The 13,882-nt window shown below is 45.9% G+C and overlaps 1 protein-coding gene across 1 annotated transcript in view; it reads right to left on the bottom strand.

The window, feature by feature from the left end:
- Window positions 1-4,139: 4,139 nt before the first annotated feature.
- Window positions 4,140-13,882, bottom strand: part of LOC113405122 (plasma membrane calcium-transporting ATPase 4-like) — a 98,006-nt gene continuing 88,263 nt past the window's right edge. The window contains exons 21-22 of the mRNA XM_026655261.2: window positions 11,588-11,677; window positions 4,140-4,529 (exon numbers count right to left, since the gene is read on the bottom strand). Coding sequence (XP_026511046.1) covers window positions 4,224-4,529; window positions 11,588-11,677 — 396 coding nt within the window. The 3' untranslated portion in view covers window positions 4,140-4,223. The remainder of the gene's footprint in view (window positions 4,530-11,587; window positions 11,678-13,882) is intronic.

The raw sequence follows: 13,882 nt of genomic DNA on the forward strand, positions 1-13,882 counted from the left end.
TCTAAGACTTTCTCACGGCACAAACAGAACCTACCATCACCCTTCCCCTCCTCTTGGAGCTGTAGCTCCCAGAGACAACTGTCAACAGCCATTTGCTACAACATACATGTGAAGGCAGAAAACCTGGGGACACATGAAAAGCGAAGGCCTTGACTGTTGGGGGGAAAAAAATGACTCCCTGCCTGGTGGAACACTGGAAGAAGTCACTATAGCAACCGATCTTCTTGAAGATCCCTTCCTCAGAAGGCCTGATCCAGAACCCATTGAAGGCCGTGGGAGTCTGCAGTGGGCTTCGAATGGACTCTTCCCCGGCATGATCCAAAGTTAAACCCGCTACAAGTTGTCCATGCTTCCCACAGAGAAAGCTTCTAGATGAGGGACAGACTGAACATGTATCAAAAGGAAGTATGTTCCCCTGCCCCAGCTCATTTATTTTTACAGCCTACCCATGGCTAAAATTCAGTTTAGTATTTTTCCTTCTGGAGATTTTATTGTTCTTGTTTTGTTTTAAATTTTTTCCTTAAAAACTTATTGCACAAAACCTTTGAAAATTAAAGTCAGATCCCTGTGCAAACAAACACCCCCTTTCCAAACCTAATCACATGATGAAAGCTCCTACAAATGGATATTCACCATTGCACACAGGAAGTGATGTAATGTCTTTGGTACCAATCCGCCACTTGATTTAACAAAACAAAAAACAGACCCTACCCTTAAGAACTGGATGCAAAATCGTTTAGAGTGTTTTAGTAACACAGCATTCCAAGGCAAGTTAACACGTATCACAGGATATTACTTCATTTCCTGTCTGACATGGCACTATCTGTTTAATTTTTTCCCTCCCACTCGTTCTGTTGGCAGTAAAAAATAAAATAAAAACCTCTCTCCATCTTTCAAGGCATGTTTTAAGAAATTCATTTAGGCTACCATGCCTTTTAAATTGAAAGCACCATCTCTTTCTCTCCCCAGTTTAAGTTTCCTCAATAACTTAAGCCATAGTTAGCTGCTGCCTGTTTATCACTGAAACTAAATAGAAAAACAATATTTTACATAAAAAAGTATGCACAATAAACGCTTATACTTTAAGCAACCAGCCATACCAACATAATTTATATAAAAAACAGTTCTGTGTAATCCAACTAACTTTTAGTACAAAGATGGCTGCTCAGAGAAAGGAAGTTGATTGGAGTCTGACCAATCTTTAAGTTACCTGTCACTTTAAACTGCCAGTCATGTGATCACATTCCATTGCAGACACATGACTTACAGCTTTGTTTTTTTCCTTTAAACAAAATACATATGGCTGACTTAAAAATATCAGTTTCTGATCTAAAGAAAACTATATTTTTTGCATAATATTTATATATAATTATTTCCCCCCCTCCTACGATTGAAACTAGAACAAAAAAATAAATTGACTAAAAAGGTAGACCAGACCCTCATGGTAACCTGCCAGTCACAGAGACTTCTGGGAGTGACTTTTTAAGCGCTTCCAAAGTTCCCCCCGCCCCCCCCAAAAGTTTTGTTTTTTTTAAACAGGTCCGAGGTAATAAAAAAATATCAAAGAAACAAAATCAGTGTCCCCCAAAAGTATTTAATAAATATTTACGTAAACTCCTAAGAACACCGTATTTTCATCTGTTGTGGGGTTTTTTTTTGCAAGTATTTAACATAGAAAAATGATCTTTTAAGCAATGTAAGCTTTAAAACAGAAAAACGAAAATCCTTTTCTCTTTCCTATCAGATAGGTCATGTAAGAGACCAAGAAACAGCTACATTTCCCCCTTAATCCCTCCCAATTATAGCTCAGATGAAGAATGAAAGGAATGAAGGAAGCAGGTGTTTTTTTCTGGATGAAAGGGGTGGGCTTTGATTTGCAAGTAAGATGCACAGTGGTGGTTATTTCTTCTTGGTATTGGTAGTTTGTGGAGCCTAGCATCCCCTCCTCTTTACTAGCCATGGAGCAGAAGACCCTGTGAGAAGGACCTTTCATCGGTCTACCCTGAACAGATGTGGAATGAAGCGTGACAGCGCCACGGCATGAGTCAGTGTTGGGTTGTTTAAGGAACACTTATTTCTTGGCAAAGTACCGGGCTCCCAAGTGGCAGACGGTGCTTTGGGCAGTGCTTGGAAAAGGCACGGGAGTTTTTGCTGTGCGTTCTTAAAAACAAAAAAACTAAAAAAAAACCCCACACAACCTTCACTCGCTCATTAAGATATTTCTGCTTGTTAGGAAGGAGGTCGGGCAAGGCCCCCTGTCCCTTTTTGTCACAAACCCTTTAATACAGCCAGTTGCAAGTGGGTTCTCTCTCTGCTTCCAGGTACAGCTTTTAATTGAATAAGTGTTGGATAAGGGGGTAAAATAGGTAACCTTCTACAGCATTTCTCAATGACACCAATCTAGGGCCAAACTCTGAGAGGCACAAAAAGTACCCAATGAAGTTAACAGGAGTTGCAGACATCTCCCATCACTCATGATTTGACCCTTTCTTGGCGTCACAAGTGAGTTTGCTCAGAACTATTTCATTGAGTGGCTTCCCAGATGATCAAATGCTGAAGCCCAGGCCTCTCACCCTGCCACAGCTTAAATATCAGGGGACAAACCTAAAAAACCCCAAGAGACACATTAACAATTAGCACAGGACACCCTGGAACGTATTTCTCCAGAGTAAGTTACATTGGCTTTGACCTTAGCTTCACGGATCATCATTTCTTGCATCTGCTTGTAGTACTGAGATGCAACAAGATCCAGGCAAGAGGGGAGGCAAATTAGGGTTTAAGGTGGAGAGGGGACGTTTGTGACAAGGGAGAGTGGGGCAAAGCCTAGCTATTAAGCCTCCTCTGAAGTTCTGATGAAGGAGGTGCCCTTCCCAGGAATAAGACAGCCATGTTATAGGAGGATGCCCCTATTTGCAAACGGCTTCATCCAACCCTAGAAAGACACAGACAGGACAATTCCATCATGAGGCGGGTATGTACACTGAATGGGATTGTGCAGATATGGCCACTGCAAATATGGCTTCCCCTACTACAGTCTCTTCTCTTTCCTAAGGGACGTGCAAAACCCAGCAAGGATGGGTAGCCTTAAGTTGCCCCAGCGGTTCCATGAGCAGCTGGCACTCAATTCCCATCCAGACCCCGCCACCGCTTTGAAAAAGATGTACAGCACGTGGTATGTTCTTTGGGATGAACCTTAGCCGCAGCTAGCCTCACTCCAGGGCCAAAGGAATATTTAATGACAGTATTAAAAAAAAAAAAAAAACCACGCAAAAACACCTCTGCTCACCAAAGTGGTTCAGAAATGATTTGCTATTAAATTACGCATGACTCTTGCCGACCATCGAAAATCCTGCCGACCGATATCACACAGTTCAAGAGCAAAAAGATGCATTTAAAAAGATCTGCAGAAAGTAAGACTTCTTATTTCCAGTCATGGCAGTTCTTGGAGAACATTCCCAGCAATGGTGGCAGCATCTCCCGTGGGGCTTTGTAACAAAGCAGGGTCTTTTTCAAATCATCTCTTAGCCAACATATTTAAGACTCTTAAATCACCCTCCCTTGTTTTTAATCACAGTTAGCATGTTGGAAACAGAGAGACACACACATACGAAGACAGAAAAGTAGTAAAGGTTAGGTACCATCTTTTCAAGGTGGAAGACTGGTTTACATACTCTAACCATCAGAGTCTCCCGCAGGGAATAGCTGTTTGGTTTTTCCCTTTCCTCCTCTTTAACACAATTCAAGATTTTTCCCCCCTGTTCAATTTTTAAATCTGTACCTTCATGCTGCTTCTCCCCCCGCCCCACAGTGTGACATTATCAGGGGTCAAATTCCACAAGCTAAAAGACCCCCAAGTCACCCCACAAATGCACCCTCAGATGGCGAGCATGCATGTAAGACTATTTAAGACAATCTGAACCTTTTCTTTGAACATGCATTTTTCAAAATGAAATACCCCTATGGACACACGGAACCTGACTCAAAGAGAAGAAATATCAACTTGGCTGTTTCCCCCCTGGGCAAGTACCCACTGCAAACTGCTCCCTCCCCCCTCCCCAACCCATGGTACTCTGGTTCCTGCCACTAAATCATAAAAGGAAAACAAAATAGTATACATATGAGCAGTTAACACAAAAGTGACCGCTCTGCAATATCAGTTATTGGTGCTGATATCACACGGGACTCAGGGTGAAGGAAGTGAAGGGGGTATCAAAGTTCAAAGGTCAAACCGATGATTCCAGGCTGTCTAAGGGGCTTTCAAACTCCGGGACGGTGTTCTCGGCTAGATCGCTGTCCACCGCATTGTTATTTTGGTTGAGGGAGGAGGATTCACCTGGGCTACTCCCACCTTGGTTTTTGAGTCCGTCAGTCTTGGAGTCTTCTTCTGCGTCGTCGAGGAATGGGGATTGAGGCTCGTCTTCCTCCATGATGAACTCAGGGTGAGTTGAGAAGTTATGAATGGAGCTTCTGGATTCGGGTTTCTTGAGGCCCTCATATAAAGAGCTACGGAACGCATTCACCACTTTGATCTGTCAGGAGGTTGGGGTGGAGGGTGGGGGATAAACAGAGAAGAGGTGAGAGGCGGCCATAGGGAGATCTCAGGGACTTCAGGTGAAAAATAAAAAAAGACAACACCACCACTACAACAATACGGAACAAAACTCAATAAAAATAAGAGAAACTATGGGAAACTACGATGGCCACATGGATCAAATTCAGGAGTAGGTGTGTGATGGGGCAACCGACTATGGGGCGACTTCAGAAGCTGTAAGAAAAGTCAAACATTTCCAAACAGATCACTTTGAAATGAATGGAAATCAAAATGCATTAGTTCTGGTGCGTGCGCACACACGCTTCTGTGCATTTAACAAAAAGACAAAATAAAAGTGGAAGTACAACTCAAAAGAGAGGTGGGTTAGACACACAGTGATTTGGCTTCTAGGCAAATGGGAAGTGATGCATTTTTAGTTATTTATTTATTTTTTGTAAACCTATAAAAAGGAATCAGTTTAAAGGTGTCATGGCTTCATCAACTCCGCGTGGAGCAGCAGATCCAAGCAGATGGCACTAACAACAAACGTACCCAGCCGAGCATGCAAGAAGGAAACCAAAGCTGTGCGAGTTTCCACGCTGTAGCCTAGACTCTGGTCAGGAGCTTTCGATCCTTGCCTGCGCCAACACGTTTAAGGCTAGCGTTTCCAAAAGCAGCCGCTGCTTTCAGGTGCCCCGCTTGACATGTGTTGGACCTGGCTTTCCAGAGACATGAGGTGCCCACAGCTCCCGTTCGCTCCTACAACAGTCATGGGGGCTCAGCACTTCTGAAAAGCACTTCTGAGCACTTCTAAGGCCCTCTGCATCTCAAGTTGGGCAGGATTTATAAAGGAGCCTAAGGCATCCCATTCACAAGTTCCTCAGGTTCCTTTGAAAATCCAAGCCTGAAAGCCTACAGCTCTCTCACCCCACCCTGCAGTCAAGTCACAGTTTATGCGGTCACAGGTTTAAGGTGCAATTCACATTTTCAACACACAAAGGTGAAGCAGGCAGCGACCTGGTAACACTGCATTTTTGGTGATGGTGACTTCTCCATGGTCACACTCACCCCAAATCCACGCGTGTGCGTGCGATGTAGGTCATTCCACTGCAGCCAATGCACAGACATTGGGTGCGGAAGATCACATCCGTTCCCGTGAGTGACTTGTACGCAAGAAACACTCAGGTGTACGCATTCTAAACGTCAATTCAATTAATGCATCCTCGTACGTTTAAATGGCTTCTATGTGGAGCTGACAAAACCAGAACCACTACTACAAACTCTCTCAACCTTGAGAGGTCAGAGAAAAAAGTGTTATCTGGATTCAAATTGCAAAATAAAATGCTACCCACCTGTTCTCCCCCCCCCCACCCCCACCCCAAAGTATTTCTAATTAACCAGTGGCCACATTCCTGAGTCCCCATGCTGTCAGAGTGGCATGCCTCACATTGCATGAATTACTCCTGTCCACAGCTCCCAACCTTCCCCAGCTAACGGGCGCTAGTGTGTGCCAGGGGTCATGGAATTGCAGCCACTGGTTTAGCTTAGACATCAGCCTGTCAGCCCTCATTGAAAGTTACATTCCAAAGATGTTCATCATCATCCCATTACAGTTGTGACCTGCTGCAACCTACTGGGTTTGCTCCTTCCCCCAGCGAGTGGAGGGGGAGTTCTAATCAACCGTTTGCGTCGGATGGAAACTGAGCTGATTCTGTGTTTTGAGGGCAAAAAGGACCATCCTCTAATCTCACCTCCTGCATAAATTCCTCCATGAAAAGGTCACCCAGGGATTCCTGCAGTGGAGGGAATTGTTACCACTCCAGTGTACTCTCAAGTCACTGCTTTATATCTCCTTTGAGCATCCCCCACCAGCAGCCGAGAGCCGTGCCTTCACCCAGCCCTGAGTCACCTTCGCCCACCCGCTTTCAGATGCTGCCTGTGGAGTTAGGTTATCAGTGCAGTGCTCTTAGTCCTCTGGTTCCTAGACCAGCCCAGGAGGGGTTGTGTGGAGCACTTCGTTAAAGCGCTGACATCTGTGAAGATGCACATGCCCATGACAGCTCCTTGCTTCTGCCTGCACCACTATGCTACACCAGCTTCTCTCAACACTCGCCCTACGTCCCAGCTAAATGGACAGAAAGCAAAGGAGGAAGGAGGAGTGGAAGGAGAAAGTCAATTCCTCCACTCGCAAGTGCTCAAACAAACTGTTTCTTCACTGTACCTTGGCGAAAAGGCTATCGATCCTGGTAAACCAGGACACCACTACCCACCACTCATGAGATTCACTGGGTTAGATGTTGGTTACTATATCACCAGCAGACTCAACTGGAGAAACCAGCCAGAACCCCTCCCATCACCACCTTCCAGATACCCAAGATAGAAGAACTCCCCAAAGATCTTTGGTGTCAGCACAATGACAGCATGTCAGCATTCACAAAGCATTGAAAACAAGGCATTATACAAAGGGAAGCTTGAGATGAGACCCCCACCAACTTTACAGCCTCACAAGTCAACCTATAGGATGCCCATGTCCCCCACTTTAACAGGGACACACTTTTGGGCTGGCATCTCCACCCACCCTGAAGAGATGATGGTGCCCCCAAGCAGCAGGATAATGACCCATGAGCATTTTGATGGAACATCCTCATTGACACCAGCATGATGAGGGCTTTGAAAGCCAAAAGCATTTCATCTATAAAAGTGAAACAAGCCCATCCTCATGTCACACATGGACACATAAGCACACAACACACTGGCTTGCAGTGGCCGGAAGACAAGCAAAAAACACAGATCCGGGGGAAGACTTGAGTGTCCACCTTCACAGTGGGGAGCCATACGGCCTGACCTGTGAAAAGGGAAGGTTATATCTGGGTAGACAACATTGGGGCAGCTGGAATTCAAGGCCTTCTCTCACTCGAGCACGTCTGTGATCGATGGATTGGGTGAAGCAGCTAGAGAAATCCAGATGCTTTGGGGTTCCTTCCAAGCAGAGCACTCTGGTACTCCCATTTCCTCTCTTAACTCCCGTCACACTGCAGGGTACCACAAAGCTACGGAGGAAGAGTAAGGTAGAGCTGGGAAAGACGTAGGCCAAAAGACAATGGAGGCCCATTATACATCCAGAAAAAGGGGGTGATATTTGTGGATTCTACTGGAAAAGTTCTTGGCCTTATTGCATGCCAGGACATTAGTCCATCTCCTAACCAGTACAGCATCATGCCTGTATATTACACCTCCATCAGCCATGGCATGAAGCCATCAGAATATTTAACGTTACTCCTCCTCCTAACTTCCAGGTGCCCTTGCTTGAGGGAGTTAGCCATGCTGGCATTAGTGCCAGAAAAACCCACTTCTCTGAAGCCTGAAGTCACACACCCCCCGCAAAAAAAAAAAAAAAAAAGTGAAACCAACAACCAAAACTCCAACCCTGTTAGGTGCACACTGGGATAACCCCAGAGATCAGCAATCGACAGACTTCCGAGATATATGCACTGCACCGCTACAATGCGCAAGAAACAAAAACCAAGCAAACGAACCAAGAATGATACATCTGCATAAAACGATGAATGCTTAGAGATTTTCAAAGCAGCACAAGGGATTTAGACACATTCCATTAATCAGGTGTGGCTAAACCCCCTAGACTGCTTTGAAAAATCCATGTGCACCAATAAAGCTGGCGCTATCACTTGCTTTTCAGCTTTTAACACAAGTGAGTAAACTCCACTAACAGCATGGCACTTAGTCTCCCTCCCATGGCTAGATCACATACAGAAGTTTAATCGGTCCGCTTCTTCCCTTGAGTGAGCACAGCTGCTCCTTTAGCTCAGACAGAAGAGGCTCATGCTTTTAGATCCAAAGTTCCTGGGCTCTGACTCTGCAGGCAGTGACCCATCCAGGAGCATAACTGGTTGGTCCAGATGTCCATGAATGGTTTTGGTTTCTCTAACATTTTAATTCCCCACTCAGTTCATAAAGGAAATATTTTGTTGCCTTCCCCCAGGCAGGTCCCGCTATTTCTGCAGCTGATTGTAAGAAGCTGTCGGCAGAACTAACATAAAACCAGTGCAAATTCCACCTCGTTGTTAAAGGATCTCCGGGTAGGAAGACAAGCAAAGGAGGAACAGTTTAGGGATGGGTTCACCAGTCTGGATAAAATAAAAGTCCATCCAAACCCTTGCTCCAAACTGGAACCACATCTCTGAGGGGTGAAACATTTCACTGGCTTTTTCTCATTGTGTTTTGTTTTCAAGCTTCTACTCAGCACTTCTAGGTTCAGATGCAAGTTCAGAAAAACTGCAAGAAATGTTGGTCTTATTTCCAGCCCAGCTGGAAGCAGGATTTCTGATGCTCCTTGCAAGAAAGCCTTTCGGTGCACGACTACCCAGCCCACCTTTGCCTCAGCTTTGGATCAAGCATCTGAACTTATCCAGATGATCCCCCCACTCCCCAATTCCAAGCCGTAGGAAATTTGTCCATTGTTAGCGAGCTTTCAGAGCACTGCATGAATTATGGCCACTTCATGGGGAGTTGAACTGTTTAAGAACTTCCCATGCAGAAATTTCTGCAATCCACAGGAGTGGCTAGAGTCTATGCAGACACCCAAAGGGTGATGTCAATGACATGTTTCAATTTCTCTGAAAATGTAGCGTGAACACCCATCTTCCTTGCCCAGAACAAGGACCTGCCTTTCCTCTTGATTCCAAGTTTTCCACAGCATCTCAAGCATCATCTACACTGGGAGTTTGCCCCAATTCCAGCCCCTGGCCTAGGTGAACCCGGGCAAACCACTAGGTCAAGCTACCACTTGTACTGGCCGAGCTCACTGCTCCTTGAAACTGAGGTAAACTGCACCAGTGCAAAGGTGTGGCTCGCAGTGCTTTACCCTTTTCAGACTAGGGGCTCGGTGGAGCTGGGACACCGATAGCGGCAATCAGGGCAAAAATTCCCAGTGGAGACAAAGCCTAAATCTACAAGCCACCAGCTGTGGTTCACTTGTGAGGTCTCCCCTTTGTTACATCACCACCCAACAGTAACACAGCATTCAGGACTGCTGAGATCTGGCACAGTAGGACTTTCCACCAGGAAATAATAAGGGGAAGTCAGAGGGGCTCAGTTAATCTGTATTCAGGGATACAGTTTTTAGAAAGAGAGAACAGCAGAAAGGAAGTAGAGCCAAGTCTAGATAAAATGGAGGGAACCCTTAGCAACCCGTTTTAGCTTTTGGGAAAGTTGTTATCTGGTAGGGCTCATGCTATCCTTGCAAGTTATCGATTCCCTCCCGCAATCAAGTAGAACATTAATCAATGAACATAAATGGTGTTTTGGTGGGACACACCAACATCCACTATGTTTCTCCCCCTCTGCTGGTGCTCCAAACTAAGAACACTTCCTTCTGAGAAACCTATTATGCTGGTGCATGGAGGCAGAAGTAAACAAAAGGCAAACCCCTATAAATTCCTTGGGTGAAAGTCTGACCTCACTGAATTGCAAAACTCCCAGTGACTTCAACAGGGCCAGGATTTCTCCCATTCCATTTTATAACTGATTTAAAAATAATAAAAAAAAGAAGCTACATTTTCAAACTTGGCATCTAAATTTGCAAAGCGCCTGGAGGTCTATGGATGGAAAGTGCCATAGAAGAGCGAGGCATTAACAACTGTGTACTCGCAACCTTGGCGCGCTCAATGCCAGGTGTTTCCACATGCAAGTGGAAAATGGGATTCTGTAAAAAAAAGTTTTTAATCAGTTGTCTAAGTGATCTACCTAATTTGCACATACAGGGTGAAATTCAAAGGCCCAGAAACAGGCCTACATGCCACCACCGTCCCATGTAAGGCCCCAATTCAGGAAAGCACTTACACATGTGCTTCCTACTCAGGACAGCATTAAATAGGGAGGTCATTTGTCTGCCTATGAACCAGGCAGTCCTTTTCTGAGGTGGTTTGTCCCCTGTCCGAGACAGGACTGGATGTGGTTTTGTCTGGTATCGGACGGGGGATGCCATAATTAAGTGCATGCTGTCCCCCCACCCCCGGCATGTCCTCACACAGACTGTATGTGCAAGGTCACGCTGGTGGGGGTGGGGTGGCACGCTCTTCAAAATGGCAGCCTCCCGTGTGGCATGACCTTGCATGCAAAGTCATGTGGAGGGGGTTGGGTGCCATGCAGGTGGTGGTAGGCCCACACTGTGCCCAGAAGTCCTGGAATGTCTGATATTCTGGGCACGTGTGATTGGCCCCATAGCATTAAAAGGTGCTTAACTCTCAAAATGTCCTCAAGGCCAACTGACTGGGATTTAAGCACGTGCTTAAGAGCTGACCTAATTAGGGCCCTAAGACCTCATAACAGGGCTTTGTGGGGGACTTAAGCAGTAGTCCTCTGCACAGGGCTTGATGTCACTTCGAGTGACTTGTGGCTCACGCAATGTGCAAGTTATTGCGAAGGCCAATCGGGAGGCTGTTCAGTTACAAGTTAGTGCTAAAGCTCAGTGGTCCCACTGGCCTCCAACAAACCAAGACTTAAGTAAAACCACCAGCTCAGAGGATTTGAGGGGAGCCATGTCAGAAATCCTGACTTGTGGAAAGAACGGCTTCCCCCATTTTATTTGGGGTCCTTCGACCCACACGGTTCTTTTAAAGAACCTCAAATTTTGCACCCATGGGAAGGAAAAAAACAAACCAACATCCATCAAAATCCTGCAAGGAGGAGAAAAGATAAAAGAAGCAACAAGGAGGAGAGAAGGAAATGAACCGGAAAGGTTTTAAACATGGTTAAAGATGCAACAGCTTTAAAAGAAACAAATGGCCTCTCCACCCTGCCCCCGCATCGAGACAAGGAACCATTGGGCCAAGTCAAGGATTAAAGAGGAAGAGAGAGAACAGGTTGCGTTAGGTCGATGCAAGTGCTCTCTTGTGGTTATTAGGAAGTCATGCATTGTAATAGAGACTATCACTCACTGCCCGCAGTAGGAGATGCAGCAGCAGCAGCAGCAGAAGTGGTGGGAGTGGAATTGACGGAGGAAAGAGCTACATGGGTTGGGCTAGAAACATGTTTTACATCGTGGTGCTGGCTCACGATGGAAGGCTGTCTCCTGAGGGCTCCCTGTAAAGAGGAGGCGCCGGTCTGGAATGTGTAAACTACGTCCATCTGTAAAGAATCAGAGAGTGAGATAGCTTCGCCCCACAGTCAGAGACCAAGAGGAATGGGGGGTGGGAAGGAGGGGAGGCTGGGCAGACAGGGACAGACACAAACAGACGATAAGGAAGAGAGGATGGAGGTGGGTAGGGAGAAGAAAGGAAAAACCCATTTCAGATTACATTCCCGTAAATACAGTTTTGGCAGGTGATCCAAAAGCAGAGACATGGAGCAAAGATTAGACGTTAGCTTTCAGCCTTTCCCTCCCTCTCTCTCTCTCTATAGAGTTTGCATCAGATGCAATCTTTACAGACCCAAAGGGGTGGGGGCAGTCAGGGGAAAGGATCTAGTACATAAAGGCAACGTGCAGGAGGTGTGGAAAGAGAGAGAGGGGGTGGGGGGTGTACGTGTGAGCTGGCAACTGATACACAAAGTGCAGCCTGTATTCTAGAAAACTGCAATGGGATAGAAAAGCATTTCCAATCAGTCATGTCTTTCATTGGACTGAGTAAGGGGCTGACTCCAGAAACACGTCGAGCGGCCACAACTCCCACTAAAGCCAAACGGGCTCACAGATGCTCGGCACCTCTCTCAGGATCAGGCCCTGAACCACACAGTGATTTATGCAAATGCCCTAAATATAAAGAACAAAGAAACAAAAAACCATCAGCTATGAAATAAGGAAGCAGCCGCAGCGTCAGTCTGCAGACACATTCCAAGGAAGGTAGCTCAGAGCAGTAGCCAGGTACACCTGGGGATTTACACAGCTCTGAATTTTCACTCTCATGACTACCGTTCCACCACATTTCGGTTATTCCTACGATATCCGGTTTCATTTCTTGGACCAGGAGCTCCAATTCCTCCATTTTGTTACCTAGGCTTCTTGCATTGGTGTATAAACATCTTAATTTATGCTGTTTAGCCCCTCTCGCATTCATTATTAAATTTGGTACGGTCACCGTTCTGCCAGTTAGACCTATTAGTCTAGTATCCATCCCCCCCCTCCTCCTTTTGTCCAATCTCTTCCCCCCGGCTATATCCGTTCTTATCCCGTCGTCCTCCCTCTCAATGTTATAATCTGGTGTGGAGATTAACTGGACATCTCCCAACCGTCTCCCCCAAATTCCTAGTTTAAAGCTCTTTTGATGAGATGAGCCAGCCTCCCTCCCAGAAGTCTATTTCCTTCCCTACTTAGGTGAAGTCCATCCCGTGAGAACAGTTTTCTGTCCCAAAAAGCCTCCCAGTCTCATACTGTGATGCAGGAATGTTTTCCTGCGATCCACGAGGGCAATCGTGAAAGAATCCCTGCCATTTCCCTTTAAGGCACATGTATTTAGGACACTCTCCTGGAAGCCTAGAACTCCAGGGTTTTGATCTCCAGGCTGGTTTGCTAGGATTTGCAGGACAGACATGATGCTGGAAAGAACCCAGGGCTTTGCATAGTGTTGCAATAGCAAGCAGCATTTTTCATGAGGCAAGAACGCAAAGCTTCATAAGTAAACTGGCTCCAGTATGGACTCGTTGGGCACCACATGGTGGCTACTGGTATCGCTACCTCATTCTTCTTACTGGTTTGGAGACAGCGCCTAGAATCTGTATCACCACATTACAGAAATTTCTACCTACCATACTCCGGCAAGTCTGGATCGTTCTTGTAACGGCATTGTATTCCCAAAGGCGTTATCATGCTGCAGGCTAGCTTGAGAAATTAGCAAGCACAGCCAGTGTCCCAATGACCAGCAACATCTGACCCCAACAGAATCGGTTTTCCCCATATCCCACTGCAAAAATAACCACCAGCCTGGCCGATACAAGCCAGCACCAAAGCTTAAAAGAATAGGAACAAAGACGACAAAAATCACATGTTGGCTTCAGTCATGTGTACCCCCCGGCTCGTGTTTTTCACACACAACTCACAGTGACCACAATGTGGGCCACGCTCCAATATTTTTTTAAAACCACATACACGTGGCTTTAGTGTGGATCACATGCATTTCTTATGTGCTGCAAAAAAAAGTGTCACATCTAAGGCTGTATGAACCATAAGTTCAATGGGTAAAATAGGACTTGTATGCGAATCCCATGTGGGCACATCTCCCAGTCCAATGGACTTAGGGACCTTTTGCTGGTTGGCCACTGTTAAGCGGGTACCTGCACTGAAACAGTGACCAAGCTTCACGAATCCAACGTGCACAAGAATACTGAGGCCTCATCTCA

This window comes from Terrapene carolina, unplaced genomic scaffold (assembly GCF_002925995.2).
Source record: "Terrapene carolina triunguis isolate 2854851 unplaced genomic scaffold, T_m_triunguis-2.0 Scaffold199, whole genome shotgun sequence".
Classification (NCBI taxonomy): domain Eukaryota; kingdom Metazoa; phylum Chordata; order Testudines; family Emydidae; genus Terrapene; species Terrapene triunguis.